At 48.3% G+C, this 15,388-nt stretch overlaps 1 protein-coding gene across 1 annotated transcript; it reads right to left on the reverse strand.

The window, feature by feature from the left end:
* Nucleotides 1-9,383: 9,383 nt before the first annotated feature.
* On the reverse strand, nucleotides 9,384-14,795 carry LOC306813607 (keratin, type II cytoskeletal 73-like; the record flags this gene model as incomplete). Its single annotated transcript, XM_079329124.1, has 9 exons — nucleotides 9,384-9,856; nucleotides 10,264-10,292; nucleotides 10,547-10,767; nucleotides 11,012-11,137; nucleotides 11,217-11,381; nucleotides 11,969-12,064; nucleotides 12,709-12,769; nucleotides 13,157-13,371; nucleotides 14,340-14,795. 9 exons carry the CDS (start codon nucleotides 14,793-14,795, stop codon nucleotides 9,384-9,386), a joined length of 1,842 nt encoding a protein of 613 aa, XP_079185250.1.
* Between the last annotated feature and the right edge of the window lie 593 nt (nucleotides 14,796-15,388).

The following is a 15,388-nucleotide window of genomic DNA, read 5'->3' on the forward strand; positions in this document are numbered from 1 at the left end:
ACGCAGAGAGCCTCGGTGTGTCACCCCAGCAGTGGCAGCTCAGCGTGTGTGCTGTGTGTGATGGTTTCTCCACTGAAATAAGGGGAGATAAAGGCAGCATTTGTCCTGGAGGAGTTGGCAGCTGCCTCCACTGCAGCCCTAATGCTCAGGAACACCTGCTCAGGTGTTCCCTAAAGCCCCAGTGCCCTGGAGCAGCCAGCTGGAACATTGGGCTCCACACTCTTTATTTCCCTGGCTCAGAAAAGCCTGCAGGGCTCGAACCTCCATTTCCAGAGATTAACAATGGAATTGCCACAAAACCACATCTTCCTGGAGATAAAGCAAAGCAACAGTCAGGGCACCTCTGGGGTGATGATCCCTTCCCTGAGCAGGGTCATGGAATGGTTTTGGGATGGTTTGGGCTGGAAGGGACCTTAAAGCTCATCTTGTTCTGCTCCCTGCTGTGGGCAGGGGCACCTTCCACTGTCCCAGGCTCCTCCAAGCCTCATCCAGCCTGGCCTTGGACACTTCCAGGGAAGGGGCAGCCACCACTTCCTTCAGAGGTGCAAAGTCACACTTTGATTTCATTGTTTCTGGTGGGGATTCCTTCACTGCCTGACTAAATCTCCTGTTTTGGGAAGTTCTTCCTTCCATGGCCAGAGATGTGCCAATACAAGCTTTGAAATCCAGCTGGGCCCCTTTCAACATGTGTTGGCACCAGGCTTGGGAAGCTGGGCTGCAAGAAAACCCAGCAATGAGTGACTGGGATTGAAAGCCGAGAAACAGCACAGAGAATGAATGGAAAATTCTCCAGTGAATTCTGTGCTGGTCTGAGACCCCAGCATGGGCAGCAGGCAGGGTTGGGGGGTTCTGGCATTGTGCCCTGCTCAGGTGAGACCCCCCCCAGCACAGCAGGATGTGGAGCTGCTGGAGAGAGTCCAGGGGAGGCCATGGAGATGATTAAAGGGATGGAGCAGCTGCTGTGAGTTAAGGCTGAGAGAATTGGGATTGTTCAGCCTGGAGGAGAGAAGGCTCTGGGGTGACCCAATTGTGGCCTTTCAGTGCCTGAAGGAGACAACAAGAAACATACAGAGACTGTTTCTAAGGGCCTGGAGTGCCAGGACAAGGGGGAATGGCTTCCCACTGGCAGAGGGCAGGGTTTGGGGAGAAATTCCTCCCTGTGAGGGTCCAAAGCCAGGATGGACAGGGCTTGGAGCAGCCTGGGCTAGTGGGAATGTCCCTGGCCATGGCAGGGATGGCATTAGATGATCTTTGAGCTTCCTTCCAACATAACCCATTTCATGAATCTCTATTTCCTGCCAACAGGACTATCTGGCCATGCTCTGTAGGACAATCAAAGAAAGCACATTAGGTAAACCTACACTTTTCTGGGCAAACTGTGCTGAGTGAGATCTTAGAAATTCACATTTTCATTTCCAGCTCAGCACCTGAGTGATCCCAAATGATTCAGGCTCTCTCTTCCCCCTCAGCTTGGTAGGATAGACACACTGGGGACACTCACTGGGGGAACTCCAGGGCAATTTCTCAGAGCAACAAACACACATCCATGTTTGGCCTTGTTATTCCCTTTGTTCTTGTTATTATGTGGTTGAATTTTCTCCCTTAATGTCCCATGGGGAAATCCACCTGCTGGGCACTGCATGTGATCCCAGGGAGTGTGAAGCACCTGTGTCTCTTGCTCCCCAGGCAGAATGGTTTGCATGTGGAAATCTCAATGATCCAATGCCAGCTTGGTGTTCAAGGCATCCCAATAATTGCACCCCTGGTATTCCAAGCTCCTCCTTGGCTTCACCTGGGGATCATTTCATGGTTTTTTTTTTTTCCTCCCAGGCGTTTTTGCAATGCTGTCGCTGCTCAGCTCAGCCTTCCTGATCCTGTCTGCAGCCAGGCTGCTCCCAAAGCACAGACAGGAGGCTCTACTTTCCCTTTAATTACTGAGCACGACAACTGTGGCTTCCTCAGCCTCATTTCATTAAGGGCTGACAAACACCCTGGGCTGTCCCCAAAACGTCACTGCCCCTTTGAGCAGCTCCTTTCAAGTCACTCCAAGAGTTCATGATAAAGGGGTCTGGTTGTTTCTGGGATTGCTCCTGGGTTTGGCATCAGTGCCTCTCACCCCGTGGGGTTTAGCACCTCCTTCCCACCCAAAGCCACATCTCTGTCACACACAGAGCTCTGAGCACAGAGCTCTGGGATGCAGAGTTCACTCCTTTACCCTGAACCTTCGTTCTTTGACCCCCAAAACTGAGCAAGAACCTTCAAATCAGAAAGGTTTTTATCCTTTCCCCTCTTCCCCCTTACTTTATTCAGAGTAACTGCCAATTGATTTTTGTTGTACTAAACAGCCCATTTCAAGGCAGCTGGCAGAGGTCATGATTAATTCCTTATCCCAGGTCAACATCTGGGCTTCTCCAGAGCTGGAAGTGCTCTTGTGCAATAATATTCAGTAGCTGATTCCTCCTTCCTTTATGGTTCAAAGCCTTGAAGTCTGCTCTGGGCTGTGCCCTGGGATTTCCAACAGGGCCTGTATTCCAAAAATTGTCCATTTTCACAGCAGCAGAGGTGTCACAAACTCTGTGCCTAAAGGTGGTAGAAAAGCTGCTGTCCAGAGTGAATCCCCTTCATTTGCATCACTTTTGGGGAAATGCAGAACTAATTATCTAATGGAGTCTCCATCCTTCAGCTACTGCCCAGATAGGGCTGATGCAGCACAGAAGAAAACACCAAAGCCTCCTTTAATCCTGGAAGTGAATAAATCCCCCTGCTGAGCTGGGCCATGGCCAGCAGCACTGGGTGGAGACAGAGGATTCTCCACCTGAACCCTGAAGAATATCCATGGTATTTTTGCTCCCATACAGAACCAACCCACAACCCTGGTGGGGAGCACAGCCCAGCTCTGCCAAACTAGGCTGTCCTGGATACATGGGTGTATCAGGGGAAAAAACCAAATCCAACCTGCATTTCCCTATGGCCAGAAAGAGAGGGATTTCTGCTCTTCAAACACACCCCAGCACTGCCAGCTCTTGCCTGGCCAGCCCACCCTGCCCCACGGCTCTTGCAGCACCATGCAGCTCCCAGAGCCAGCACAGGACCAGTGACACTGGTTCACACCTGGCTGCTTTGCATGGCTGGCTGGGGCTTGGGTTCCTTTCTTTTCTTCTGAGCAGGGTTGTGGAGGGTGTTGTCTGTGGTTAGGAGCTTCCTCGAGCCATCTCAGTGACACAGACCTGGAAAAAGTAGAGAGGAACCATCACACAATCACAGAATATCCTCAGTTGGAAGGGAGTCAAAAGGATCACCAAGTCCAACTTGTACAGAGGTGACTCTGCTTGTCTGTGCTCTGGGAAGAGCAAATCTCCTAAGAAGGTTTCATGGTTGTAGAAAAGAACAACTTGAACCCCTTAAAATTAGGTCAGAATTTACCCAGATGTTTGGTTTGGTCACCAAAGAAATTGGTCCAATGTTCCCCATGTTCCAGGGCTGAACAAAAAATAAAAATTAAAAAATAAATATAAATATAAATATAAATATAAATATAAATATAAATATAAATATAAATATAAATATAAATATAAATATAAATATAAATATAAATATAAATATAAATATATAGAGGCATTTCCACTAACACCACCTTGAAAGGGAAGCTGTGTTAAGCTGAGGGGGAAAAAGCCCTGCATGATCCTACTTTGCTTTATCCAAGGAGGTGGAGAATCCTCCCCACACACTAAGCCTGGACCACAGGCCTGGAATATCTTTGTCCTGCCCTGATCCACCCCTTCACAACTCAGATCTCTGACCAAACCCTTTCCCCTCCCTCCCATTAGTAACACTGACCACATCACAGGGAACAGCTTGCTTTGGAATAAAGCATGGATTGTGGAGCTGTCTTACTGCAAGGAATGAGTGTTGGCAGGAGGAACTAATTAGGGACTAATTTCTTGCCTATCTATTCACAATCTACTCTGTTGCAGGTTCTGTGGATCTTGTTTGTTCCCACCTTCCTGGGGCTGCAGGGCTGGCAATCCAGCCTTGGGTTTCTCATGAGTGCAGCTGAGTCCCCCCCACTTGGCTCCACCTTTGTGTGCTGGAATCAGTGACAGTGGAGTAATGGGATAGTAGTAAATGGATGTAGTAAATGGTAATGAACAGAAAGTAATGTCTCAGGAGAAGAGACATCTCATTTGGAGTCAGAAAGATGAAATAAAACCACTGGACTTCCCAGGAACTGGAAACAGAGTGATAATTGGATAGCCAAAAACAAAGAGGCTCAGATTATACCTGATAATCATTCCCTGGGTATAGGATGTCATGAATCTGCATCTGCTTCACAGAATTCCAGAACCAGTGAGGCTGGAAAAGCCTTCCAGGATCATCGAGTCCAACCTGTGACAGATCCCCACCTTGTCACCCACACCCAAGCTATGAATGAAGTCACCCCTTGGACACCTCCAGGGATGGGGACTCATCAGTCACCTTCCGTCCTCCAGGAACTTCTGAGACATTGAAACCTTTTTGTTAACACCTAAAATCAAAAGCTGAAATGGCACAAGTTGATTTGGTTTAAAGTGGGATATTCCAAACCAAAACATTGTGGTGTGGTTGGGACTTCCCAGTTTGACTCTGTAATGAATTCACCATGGAGTAAAGCAAAAATCCCACTCCTGCCTTGTCAGCAAGGCAGATTTACTGCTGAGATTTCTTTGTCTCTTTCTCACAGTCCCAAGTGATTCATCCCCAGATCTCTGTCATTGTCTCTATTTCATTGTTTGCAGAGTGAAAGCAACTGGAATCACCATGAGTAGGATTCATCCTGCAACTCCTCTGCTGCCAGAACCCCAAATCTCTGCAATGCCCAGACTCTGAGATTGTTAAAGCCAAGCCTAAGGGATAAACGTCCTCCCCTCGTGTCCCTCTCACCTTCTCCTGACATTCTCCACCACCACCATCTCCACAGAGGCCAAAAAGGGTTCTTGTCCCAGTAAATCTGATCCAATTTTTGCTGTTGCTGTTGATTTAAAGGCTGGATGAGTTTGATTTTCCCTTTACTGCTGATCCTGAGCTAAAGGCTTCAAAAACTCCTCATTCAAGGCTAAAATGCAGAGGTTCAGCATCTTTATCTTATTCCAGGTCAGGAGAGAAGGAAGGGGCAGAGACGCCAGAGAAAGAGCCTGTCTAGTGCTAGACTTAAATAAATATTCCTTATCTTGGATTCCTTATCCAGGCTGGATGGAAGAAGTGTCTCTTGAGCCTGCCTGGTTTTGTTTGGCTTGTGGTGGCTGGTGTCAGCTTTTGACATAAAAAAAAAACATTTTAGCAACTCTTACACCCAGGGAATAATGAGCAAGTGGAAAAGCTTAAATGACAGCCTTGGCTGGGAGAACATTTCCTTGTTCCATTCATCCTGCCAGGGTTAATTACCAGCTCAGCTATTTAGTGGGATGGGTGTTCCTCCTGCTGTGGTTGTGCTGCTGCTCCTGCCTTGTGCTGCGGGGACACGCTGTGGCCAGGACTTTTGAGAGGTGATTTTCTGGGAGATTACTTTCTCTCTGTTCCTGTCAGGGTCCCACCTCTTCCTCCTCTTCCTCCATTCCAGTTGTGGTGCATCCAGTGCAGAGAGATGATGTAGGAGAAGAAGAATCCCATTGAGCATCTGCTCCAAGCCTTGTCCAACTTGGCTTTGGAATTTCCAGGATGGGGCAGCCACAGCTTCTCTCAGCAGCCTGTGCCAGGCCTCACCTTCACCTTTCTAATTGGTAAATTAAGCTCAGCCTGGGTGGGTTTGTGCCATCAATCTCTCCTATTTAAAGATGAATTTGTGGCATAATTGTCCCACCCTGCTCAGGATGGTTGAATTGGATGATGCTTGTTAGGGAGGGTGGGGAGGTGTCTGGTGCAGGAGCAGAGTCTCCCTTCTCCTCATGCTGCTCTTCTGGCAGCACACATTTGGTTTTTGGAGGGAGAACCCCCTCCATGTGTCCCCTGGAAGATGGAAGAGACCTGGATTGTGCCACTCAGCCTGGATGGCTTTGCTGCTTGCCATTCTCATCTCCTTGGCCATGTTAGGCTTTGGTTTGGTGTCTTGGGTTTGGTTGGGATGATGTTAATTTTATTCAATTAGTCAACCAACCCCAAGATATTAATAGAATAAAATTCCTGGAATGATTCCTGGAATGGTATTTCTGAATTTAAATTTTTTTTTTCTAAAAGAAATTCATAGAGACATTGCTCCAGTATCAAAATGTTTCCTTTGATTATTCTTAATTGACAGAAATTCCAGTTCCCCAACCTATAACAAGTGTTTGTACTTGTTGCTATTGGAAAGAACGGGAAAAACAGTCAAAACACCCTTTAAGACTAAAAAGGAAACAAAAATAATAAAGGCAAAACAATCCCCAAGATAAAAACGCAAAATAAATATTGGGAAGACAGGTAGCAATCTCTTGCCAGGAGAGGATTTTGAGGTTGTTTTACAGCTTTAATGAATGGTTTGAAAGCCATTTGAGATTAACCTTTTCCCTTTGCTCCTGTGATAAAAGTTTTAAGAGCTGTAGCCAGAGAGAGAAAAATAAATGCAGCCTTCATTTCCCTCTTTGGTTTGTTAATATTATAGCTCAGAATATTTGGGTGTTGGCTCCAGGAGGAGGAGGAAAGGAGCTGCCCTTGTTTTGGGTGAGGCAGGATCATCTCCCTTTCTTCTCTCTATTATTCAGGCCAGTAAAAGTTCATTATTCCTCTGAAATTAGGCAGTCACCTCCTGCTTCCTCAGTCAGGAATGGGAAGAGTCATTCTTGGTAATGCTCAGAATATTTCAGGCTCCTGTCTGAGCTCAGCCCAAGGCCCCACAGGGTCAGCCCAGGCTCAGGTCCTCTCTCACCTGGGGCTGCCTCAGTGTCTGATGTTAATGGTCAGGGGGGAAAAGCTCTGGAAATTCTGGGGCTTGCCAGGCCCCCACCCCGCTGAGCTGGGAATGCCATGCAAAGCCAGTTCCTGTTTTTCCAGGCCTTAAAGGCAGGGAAGGTGGGGGAAGAGCAATGGGTCAGGTCAGCCAGGTGAGGACCAAAGCCCAGCTCCACAGCAGGGCTTCCTCCCCATCCTCTTCCTCAAGAAACCATCTTTTTAGCAAAACCCAGGAGAAAGAGAGCTCAGCACAAAGCCAAGATGAATCATGCTGGGTATGGATTGTGAAGGGATGGCCAGGCCTCCTCACAGACACAAGACCCAAATTTGGAGCTGCAGTGTTTCCTGGACACTTGGCCAAGGCTGAGTGAGACCCGGACACGTCACGAGGAATCCGTGATGTTCACACAATTCACAGAAGCTGCCTGATACGAGGGACTCCTATTTCCAAATTCCAATTGCAAGTGGTGAATGAAGCAAGCTCAGATGCAGAATTCCCTACTGAGGTGGGCTCCATCCTACCTACTTGGAACCAATTAAAAATGAACCTGCTGTGCTGGGATTGCTCGTTGGAGAGAGGACATGGGTGGAGGACAAGCATCCACCCCCCTCACCAGGGTCTGACACTCAGCTGGTCAGAGCTGGATGATGCATTTTCCACCCTCAGCATAGCAAGGACATCCCCTGCCCTTCCCCAAAGGTGCTGATCTTCTCCCCTGCCTCGCCCTTTAATTGTCCCCTTTTTTCAGGTTGCAATTAGAATTTTGCCCTGTGAGAGTAGGGAGATTACTGGGGCTGTGTGACCTGTAATTCTTCCTGGGCTGGAGACAGGAAGAAATTCCCTGTGATAATAGTGTCTGCAAGCCTGGCGGGGAGAGGCAGGGAGGATTCCTGGGAACTTGCAGGCGCCTGGCATGGGACATCCATTATTTGGGCTAATCCCCCTGCCCTGGGCTGCCTCCAGAGCCAGGACAGATCCAATGGTCCAGACAGCCTCAAGCTCAATGCATTTCATACTGAATTAGGCACCTGTGTTTGGCCAGATGAATCACCCTCTGGAAATATCATTTTTTTTTCCATGAAATAAACCCCCAGTAACCCTGCTGAGCTCAACATGGGAGACTCCAAAACCGTGGCAAAGTCGATCCCACCCCATTATGGCCAAGAGATCTCATTGCCTTTTTAGTCACACCATTCAAATAACACTTTGTCATCATCATCAATGCCACTAAAGCTGAGTTTTTGTGTCTGAAACAGGACTCTGGTGCCACAGCCCTGATCACCAGACCTATGAGCCCAGAAGGGCAGTGCTGAATTCATCTTCATTCGACTGCTCTGACATGAAAGGATCAAACAAATACATTGTTTGGAGGTTGCAACAGGCTGGAAAACACCACTGGTGCTCAGGATTATTTTGGATATTCCTGGAAACTTTTGACATCAATTGTTACTTGGTCTATAAAATATCTTACATGATATGCTGTGAGGAGATAAATAAACCAGAGTAACCCCCAGTGACACCTGAGTCCCCTGTGTCTCAAACTGCCTACAGAGAACCCAGAAGTCTCTTGGGTTTTACTTCTCCCCAGAGTATTTTTTCACCTATTTTGTAGTTTCTTTAAATACTAGCTATGCAAAAATTGAGAGACAAAAGACATCCTTTTAAAGCAGTTTATTGAGGACACAGTGAGAAGCTGGGAAGTTTGGGCAGTCAATGGGAACAGCTCCATTTGTGCTGTCCAAGGTGTCAACATGGACAGTTTATGCACCAGTAACTTCCCTTTTCATTTTTGGGGGAATGGAAAAGGAAAGGGGGTGATCTCTTCTAAAAATCAACACACCTTGAGCTAGCCACCCCAACATGCAGAAGCAAATTAAGGTACTACATGTTCATCCATAAGCAAATTCCACACGCAAAAAAAAAAAAAAAAATTAAAAAAAAAAAAAAAAAGCAGCTGATGTCTGTGGAGTAACCAGCAGGTGCTTTGAAAATTGCCTTGTTTCAGATTTAAGCATAAATTTGCAGCGCATGGTTTTCTTGGAGCAAAAAAAAAACAAAAAAGGTAGGATAAAAATAAAGGAGTCTGCTCTTTACAGCAACTCCTGGGAAAGTTAAGCAGTTAAATCCTCACTCTCTTTTCTGAAATGCTTTGGGAGGAGCTGGAACAAAAAAGAGGGAGCTTGGAGTGGGGGATATTGTGAATTAATCTGGGAGATGACAGAGGGAGAAGCAGCGCGACAAACAAACCCTTGAAGCTGCGATAACCTTGAGTGAGGATTCAGAAATCACACCGGGCGCACTGGGATTCAGAATCCTGCCGGGCGCCTGCAGGAGAAGTTTCTAGAAGGGTATTCAGGCTTGGGGACTCTGAAAACACAGTTTGGGGGGGATAAATCCGGGGCTGACAAATGTTTGGTGACAAATGCTGAGGGGCAGAGGAATGGCCCTGCAGGCTCTCGGCGCGTCCGCGAGCTCCGCCGCCCTACGGGACCACGCAGGGGTCTCTGACCACCCCAAAATTCCCCACCACGCCGTTGTTGCATCCCACAACCTCGGGGCTGCTGGACACGACGACGGGAGGCCCTGCCAGCTGCCGGATGACGCAGCCCTGGTTGCCAATGATCACTCCTGGGGCCTGGCAGGGCCCCATCCTGGCGGCCACGGCCCCTCCGCCGGCGCTGACCACGGTGCGCGCCGGGTACCCCCCGCTGCGGGAGCTGAAGCCCCCGGCCTTGCAGCCGGCCGCCCCGGCCTGGCAGAACACCTCCGGGATGCACTGCTTGGCCACGGCGCTCAGCACTCTCTTGGGGTGGACGCCGGCGCTGCGGGAGCTGAAGCCGCCGCTCTGCGAGCCGTGCCTGCCGGCCCGCCGGCCCAGCGAGCCGTAGCCGCAGGCGGCCCCGCTGACCATCATCCCGCACTCCTCGGGCACGGCGTAGCCGCTGCTGACCACAGCTGCAACAGAGCCCGGGGAGGAAAAATGGAGCGTTTTCACCAGGCAGGTTGTTTCTTGAGTGACAGAACCAACCAAACCTGATCTGCTCTGGATTTGTCCAACGTGTCTGAGCCCCTGCTCCTTCCCCGTTCCAGTACATCCTCCCCCTTCCCATGTTGCTGGTGCCTCCCAGGTTCAGCACATGTCCCCTGTTGACTCCAAGGGTGGAGTCTTGAGTTTGGCCTTCTCCACTCGCTTCAAAAACTGATTTTTTTTTAAATTCTAAGGTACTTGATATTTCTAAGGCTAACTTTCCAGAACTGGAGAAGGTAAGCGAGGGACCTGGGGCAGACAGGTAATGCTGCTCCCAAAGGAATCTTTCCTAAAACAATAAAGCCTTCATGACTGAAAATGTGCAGTTACTTACACACGCTCACAGGGTTCCCCACACATATCCTGTGGGGAGAAAAGAGAAACACACGTTACTCACAACTCCCAGCCACAATCCAAACCCTTAGTCCCTTGTAACACGCCTCACTATCCCTAGGACAGGGACTGCTTTTGCTGGCACCTGTGTTACCTCCCTGGCCTCCAAGCACCTCTCCAGGTCCAATTTCTGTGAGCCTGGGGAGGTCTTGGAGCTGTAGAATTCACTGTGGAGCAGGAGCTGCCATGGCCTCAGATACACAGGAGGGAAATGAGTCACCCACCTGCTCTCTTCACCCTCCAGCAGAGTCTTGTAGGTGGCAATCTCGATGTCCAGGGCCAGCTTGACGTTGAGCAGCTCCTGGTAGTCCCGCAGCATGCAGGCCAGCTCGTCCTTGGCCTTTTGCAGAGCGTTCTGCAGCTCAACGTGCTTTTCCCGGGCATCTTTGAGGGCACAGTCCCCACGCTGCTCAACGTCACAAATGGAGGTTTGCAGGCAGGACACCTGTCAGGGGAGCACAACAGTGTGGGTGTCTGTAAAACTTCTTATCCTAGTTCTTGGACACTCTGGGCTTGGATAAATCTGCTCTTCCAAGTGCAAACAGGGGAACTCCACCAGCATCCCATCCCTCTCCACCCACTTTTCACTTTCTAGCCAGGATCTAGAGCAGATCTCAAGTCTCCTCAAGATCAATGCATCACCTTGCCCCTTGTCTGAGCTGTCCTACTCCTCTGGAAACATCTCCTACCTGCTTCTTGACGCTCTCCAGCTCACACTGCAGCTTCTGGATCATCCGGGTCAGCTCTGAAATCTCACACTTGTTGCTCTGCAGGTCATGGCAGTATTTCCCTCTCTTATCCTGCAGCTCCTGAAACTGGAACCAAGAAACAGGACAATTGTCACTTTTGGCCTGTGGCTTTGCCAGGCACAGACCAAGCTGGCCTCTTGCTCACCCTGGTCTGGTAGAAAGCATCGACTTCTTCTTTGCTCTTCTGGGCGATCTCCTGGTACCAGCACTCAACGTTCTTGATGATGCTTTCCATGTCCAGGTCTCGGTTATTGTCCATCTTGACGATGACAGAGGTGTCGCAGAGCTGCCGATCAACCTGGGCCCTTTCCTGTGGGTTGGGAAGGGCTTAGTCAGCTCTTTTCACCTCCCAGGCTCTGCAGGGAGGGAAAGGCTGGGACATGGAGTCGCTGAGGGATAGAACAAGTCAAGAAATGCCCCTCGGGATGGCTCAGCAGAAAATCCTGCGGCGGCATGAGTTGCCACCTGTTACTGCTGACCTACGTGCTGACCTGCAGCAATTCTGTCCACATCAAGGGCAAGGAACTGGAATGACTTAGCCCTTGGTATCCTCTCATCTCCTGCTGCCTGAGTGATTTAATGACAGGACAGAGCTGGGAGTTGCTTCAGCTCTAATCAGGCAGCTGCAATCCGGAGGAACAAGACAGACGCATCTTCACTCTGGGGTAGAGTTAGGACTCAGCCAATTCCTACCTGGGGCTGCACGAAGGAAGGGGGAAACACCCCATCTCCAGCATAATCATGTTAATTTTATATCAACCTTGTACTTCCATGCTTTTAATTATTCAGGGCTTTGTATGAGACACATCCCAGAGGAGTTTCAAGCAGTACGAATTTGGAACAGCTGAAGGATGAGACAGGACCACCAAAGTCCAGGGATGTACCAGAGGAACTCACCTCCTCAAACACACATTTCAGCAGCTCCAGCTGCCTCCTTAACAGATCTACCTTCACCTCCAGCTCTTCCTTGTTCAGGAAGATACAGTCTGCATCCTGCAAGAGAAGAGACACACACATTCTAGCCCAAACTTGGCTGTAAATGTTGGAGAAACACACAGAGGCAACACCAACAAGACAGAAATGTGTCTCAACAAGATTTCAAGAGAAAAAAGGTGTGAGAGTGTGAGTCAGGATATCCTGGTGCCTCCAGAAGGAAAATGAAACCTTTCCAACACGACTTACAGGAATTAGTTGATTTATCACTTAGGACGCAGCTACAAACCCACAATTGACTAATGAGTATTTAAACACAATTTTTTAATATTCTTCAAATGATTCCTGCTTTTCTGATGTCCAAGAATAAAGGATGTGGAGAGACAGCCAGAAATAACCTGGTGTTCTGGTGTGACCTGTCCTGCTCTGTCCCCCTCCCACACTTCAGGAATGTTTTTGAAGCAACAAAACTGGTGCTGTAGTGCTGATGATGCAAACTTTATTTTTACTTTTTTTACTTTTTGCAAACTTTATTTTTACTTTCTACTTGCCTCTTTTCCCAACACTGTGCCTCTTTCTAAGTCTCCCCCCAACTCATCTTAACGTTTTTGTGGATTTTTGGAAACAATTAACTATTTCAGCCAAGTTTTGCCCCAGATAAACCTGCTGCTGGCACAACAGTTCGTGTCGTTTGAGCTTCTCACCTTTTTGAGTGCCACAAACTCATTCTCCACAGTTGTGCGCCTGTTGATTTCCTCTTCATACCTGTTGGAAAAGGAGGAGAAAAGGGCTGAGGAAAAAAATATACTCAGCTACTAAGACATCAACCATCAGGTATAAATGACAATAACCTGAGGTATAAATGACAGTAACCTGAGGTATAAATGGCAATAACCACCAGGTATAAATGACAACTCTGTTTAGCTGGGACTGCCATCGGGCACTGCCAGATCAGTGTCTGGAGACCAACATTAAACCATCCCAAGATCAGAAGCTTCTTCATGAGCAACAACAACATTACCAATGCAAAGAGCTTGCCAGTGAGACAGAAGAATGTGGCACTCCCAGAGGGGACATGCCACAAGTCTGGGAGAAGTTGCCTGAGATGAACCAGAAAATGCCACCAACTAGAGGAGCCCAGAAGGTCCTTACTTGCACTTGAACTCCTCCACCAGCTGGCTTGTGGCACATTCTTCACTGCCCAGTTTCTGCTTCTCGCAGAGCAAACAGTCCAGGCGCTTCCTCAGGTCACAGATGTAATTCTCAAAGTAGAGTTCCAGGTTTTTCCCTTTTTTTGGCAGCACGTATTGCTGCAGGAGGCCCCACTTGGTCTCCAGCACTTTGTTCTGCTGTTCCAGGAATCGAACCTGAAAGCAAAAGATAGTAATTCTTTAAGTAAAGAGGTGAAGGCAGGGACACAACACCTGCTTAACTCTCTGCTCTTAACCACAGGTGCAGGAATGGAATTTTTAGGATGTGAGAGATGGTACAGCAGCTTGATCTGAAAGTTATCTGTCCTTATTAAGAAATCTTTATGCCATGAGTCTGATTTATTTCAAAATCTAGAATTCAGACATCTAAATTATTTAGAAATCTAAATGTCATGTCTACATTATTTCGAAAGAGTCCCATGTATACATTAGAAATTCAGGAGCCTGGTATCTCAATTTGCATTTCTTAATAAGTATTAGGAACAAAACCCTTCCAGATGGTGCCTCTGATGTATTTTAGGATAAAATTGAGTCCTCAGATAGTGAAACTGCTTTGTCTCTGTATTTTTTACAAAGGGATCCTTGGGTGACAGATCAGATTTGATCTCAAACTTTACATGTCTGGATCAAGACTAACCACTTTTGCCTTCAGGAAGGTTTTTTGAACTGTTGCTGTATTTAAAGTCAAAGACAGGAGGGAGTTGTTGGAATTATTTAGCACAGGACAGAAAGATGAACCTGTCAGGGCTGTAACTTCTACCTGAGCTGCAGCAAGAAATCCAATTTGAACTGAGACTGTTCAAGAGGAGACACCTGCAAGAAAGTCCAGTGCAGCCATGGCCATGATTCAAAGGCCATGAAATGCAAGGGACAGGGCTGAAATGACCCCCATTAGAAAGATCTCAGTCTGCACCAACACCCTCTTAAAATTATCAGTAGTTTTTAAAAATTATTAGAATTATCTTAAAATTCTCTGTGGAAAGCTGGACCCCTGTGTGGATCCAGCTCAGAGATTCATGGCAGAGCTGGTCTGGGGCTTTGGAGGAGGTCATGGACTGCTGGGACAAGATGGATTTGGGATGGGGCTGGCCAGATTTTATTTTCCTGAGCAGGTCTGCACTCACCTTATCGATGAAACAGGCAAACTGCGTGTTGAGGGTCTTGATCTGCTCCTTCTCCTGGCAGCGTATCTCGTGTTCCAGCGGGTCCACCCCGACGCAGAGGGGCTTCAGCAGCCGCTCGTCGATGCAGATCCCTTGGATGCCGTCCGCCTTGCGCTCGGGGTACCCCCGCACGATGCTGTATCCCCGGGGGCCGCACAGCCCCATCCTCCCTGCTCCGACATTCCCGTAGCCCATTCCTCCGAAACCCATGTCCCCAAAGCAGCCGGTGCCGCAGCTCCCGTTGACGTAGGAGATCCTCCTGCTGGCGCCCAGGTTGCAGACGCTCCGGCTGCTGTAGGCGCCGCACCGCACGGGCTGGCTGGCCGACGCCGCGTAGCTGCGCCCGCAGATCTCCGAGGCCGAGCTGAAACCTCTTCTTCCCAGGACAGATCTCACCGTCGGTGCCTGCCTGCTCATCGTGGCTAATTTGAAGGTGGAATAGCAAAGTTATGGGGCTGCTCTGGCGCAGGGTAGGAGCAGAGATCCCACTGGAGCGACGCGGGGATGTTGTCCCTTATATATATTTTGGGAAGCTGGCCTTGATAGGATCAGGACGTTAATTTAAGTACTTAAGGGTTTGGTTTGCCTGGCAGCAATAAATGCTCCTCAAAATGCAAACCAGCCCGGCAAATAGTAACTACTGAGGAAATAAAAAGGAATCTAAAAGTGCTCTGTTTGCAAGTTGCCTTTGAATACATTACGGTTTGAAGTACTCCCCTAACTTAGTGCTAATTATAGTTTAGGAACATTTTTGAAGGGACTCTTTGTGATTTGTTTGCAGTGTGTCGTTTGGGGTTTTGTGTCTCATAGGGCTGCGTATGATGGGATGTTTTGCGGACTTGCACTTTGTGGGGGTAATTTCACAATTTTGGGTGCGGAAAAGTAACTCAAAGGAAAAATAAAAGAAGAAAGTCAACTGTAGAACAACAAACACTGTGGAAGTTGTGTCATAATGGATCATTTCTGTATCTAAAACACCAGTAAATTCACTGAGTTGAAGGCCTGGATTT

Source organism: Erithacus rubecula (assembly GCF_903797595.1).
Source record: "Erithacus rubecula genome assembly, chromosome: 31".
NCBI lineage: Eukaryota > Metazoa > Chordata > Aves > Passeriformes > Muscicapidae > Erithacus > Erithacus rubecula.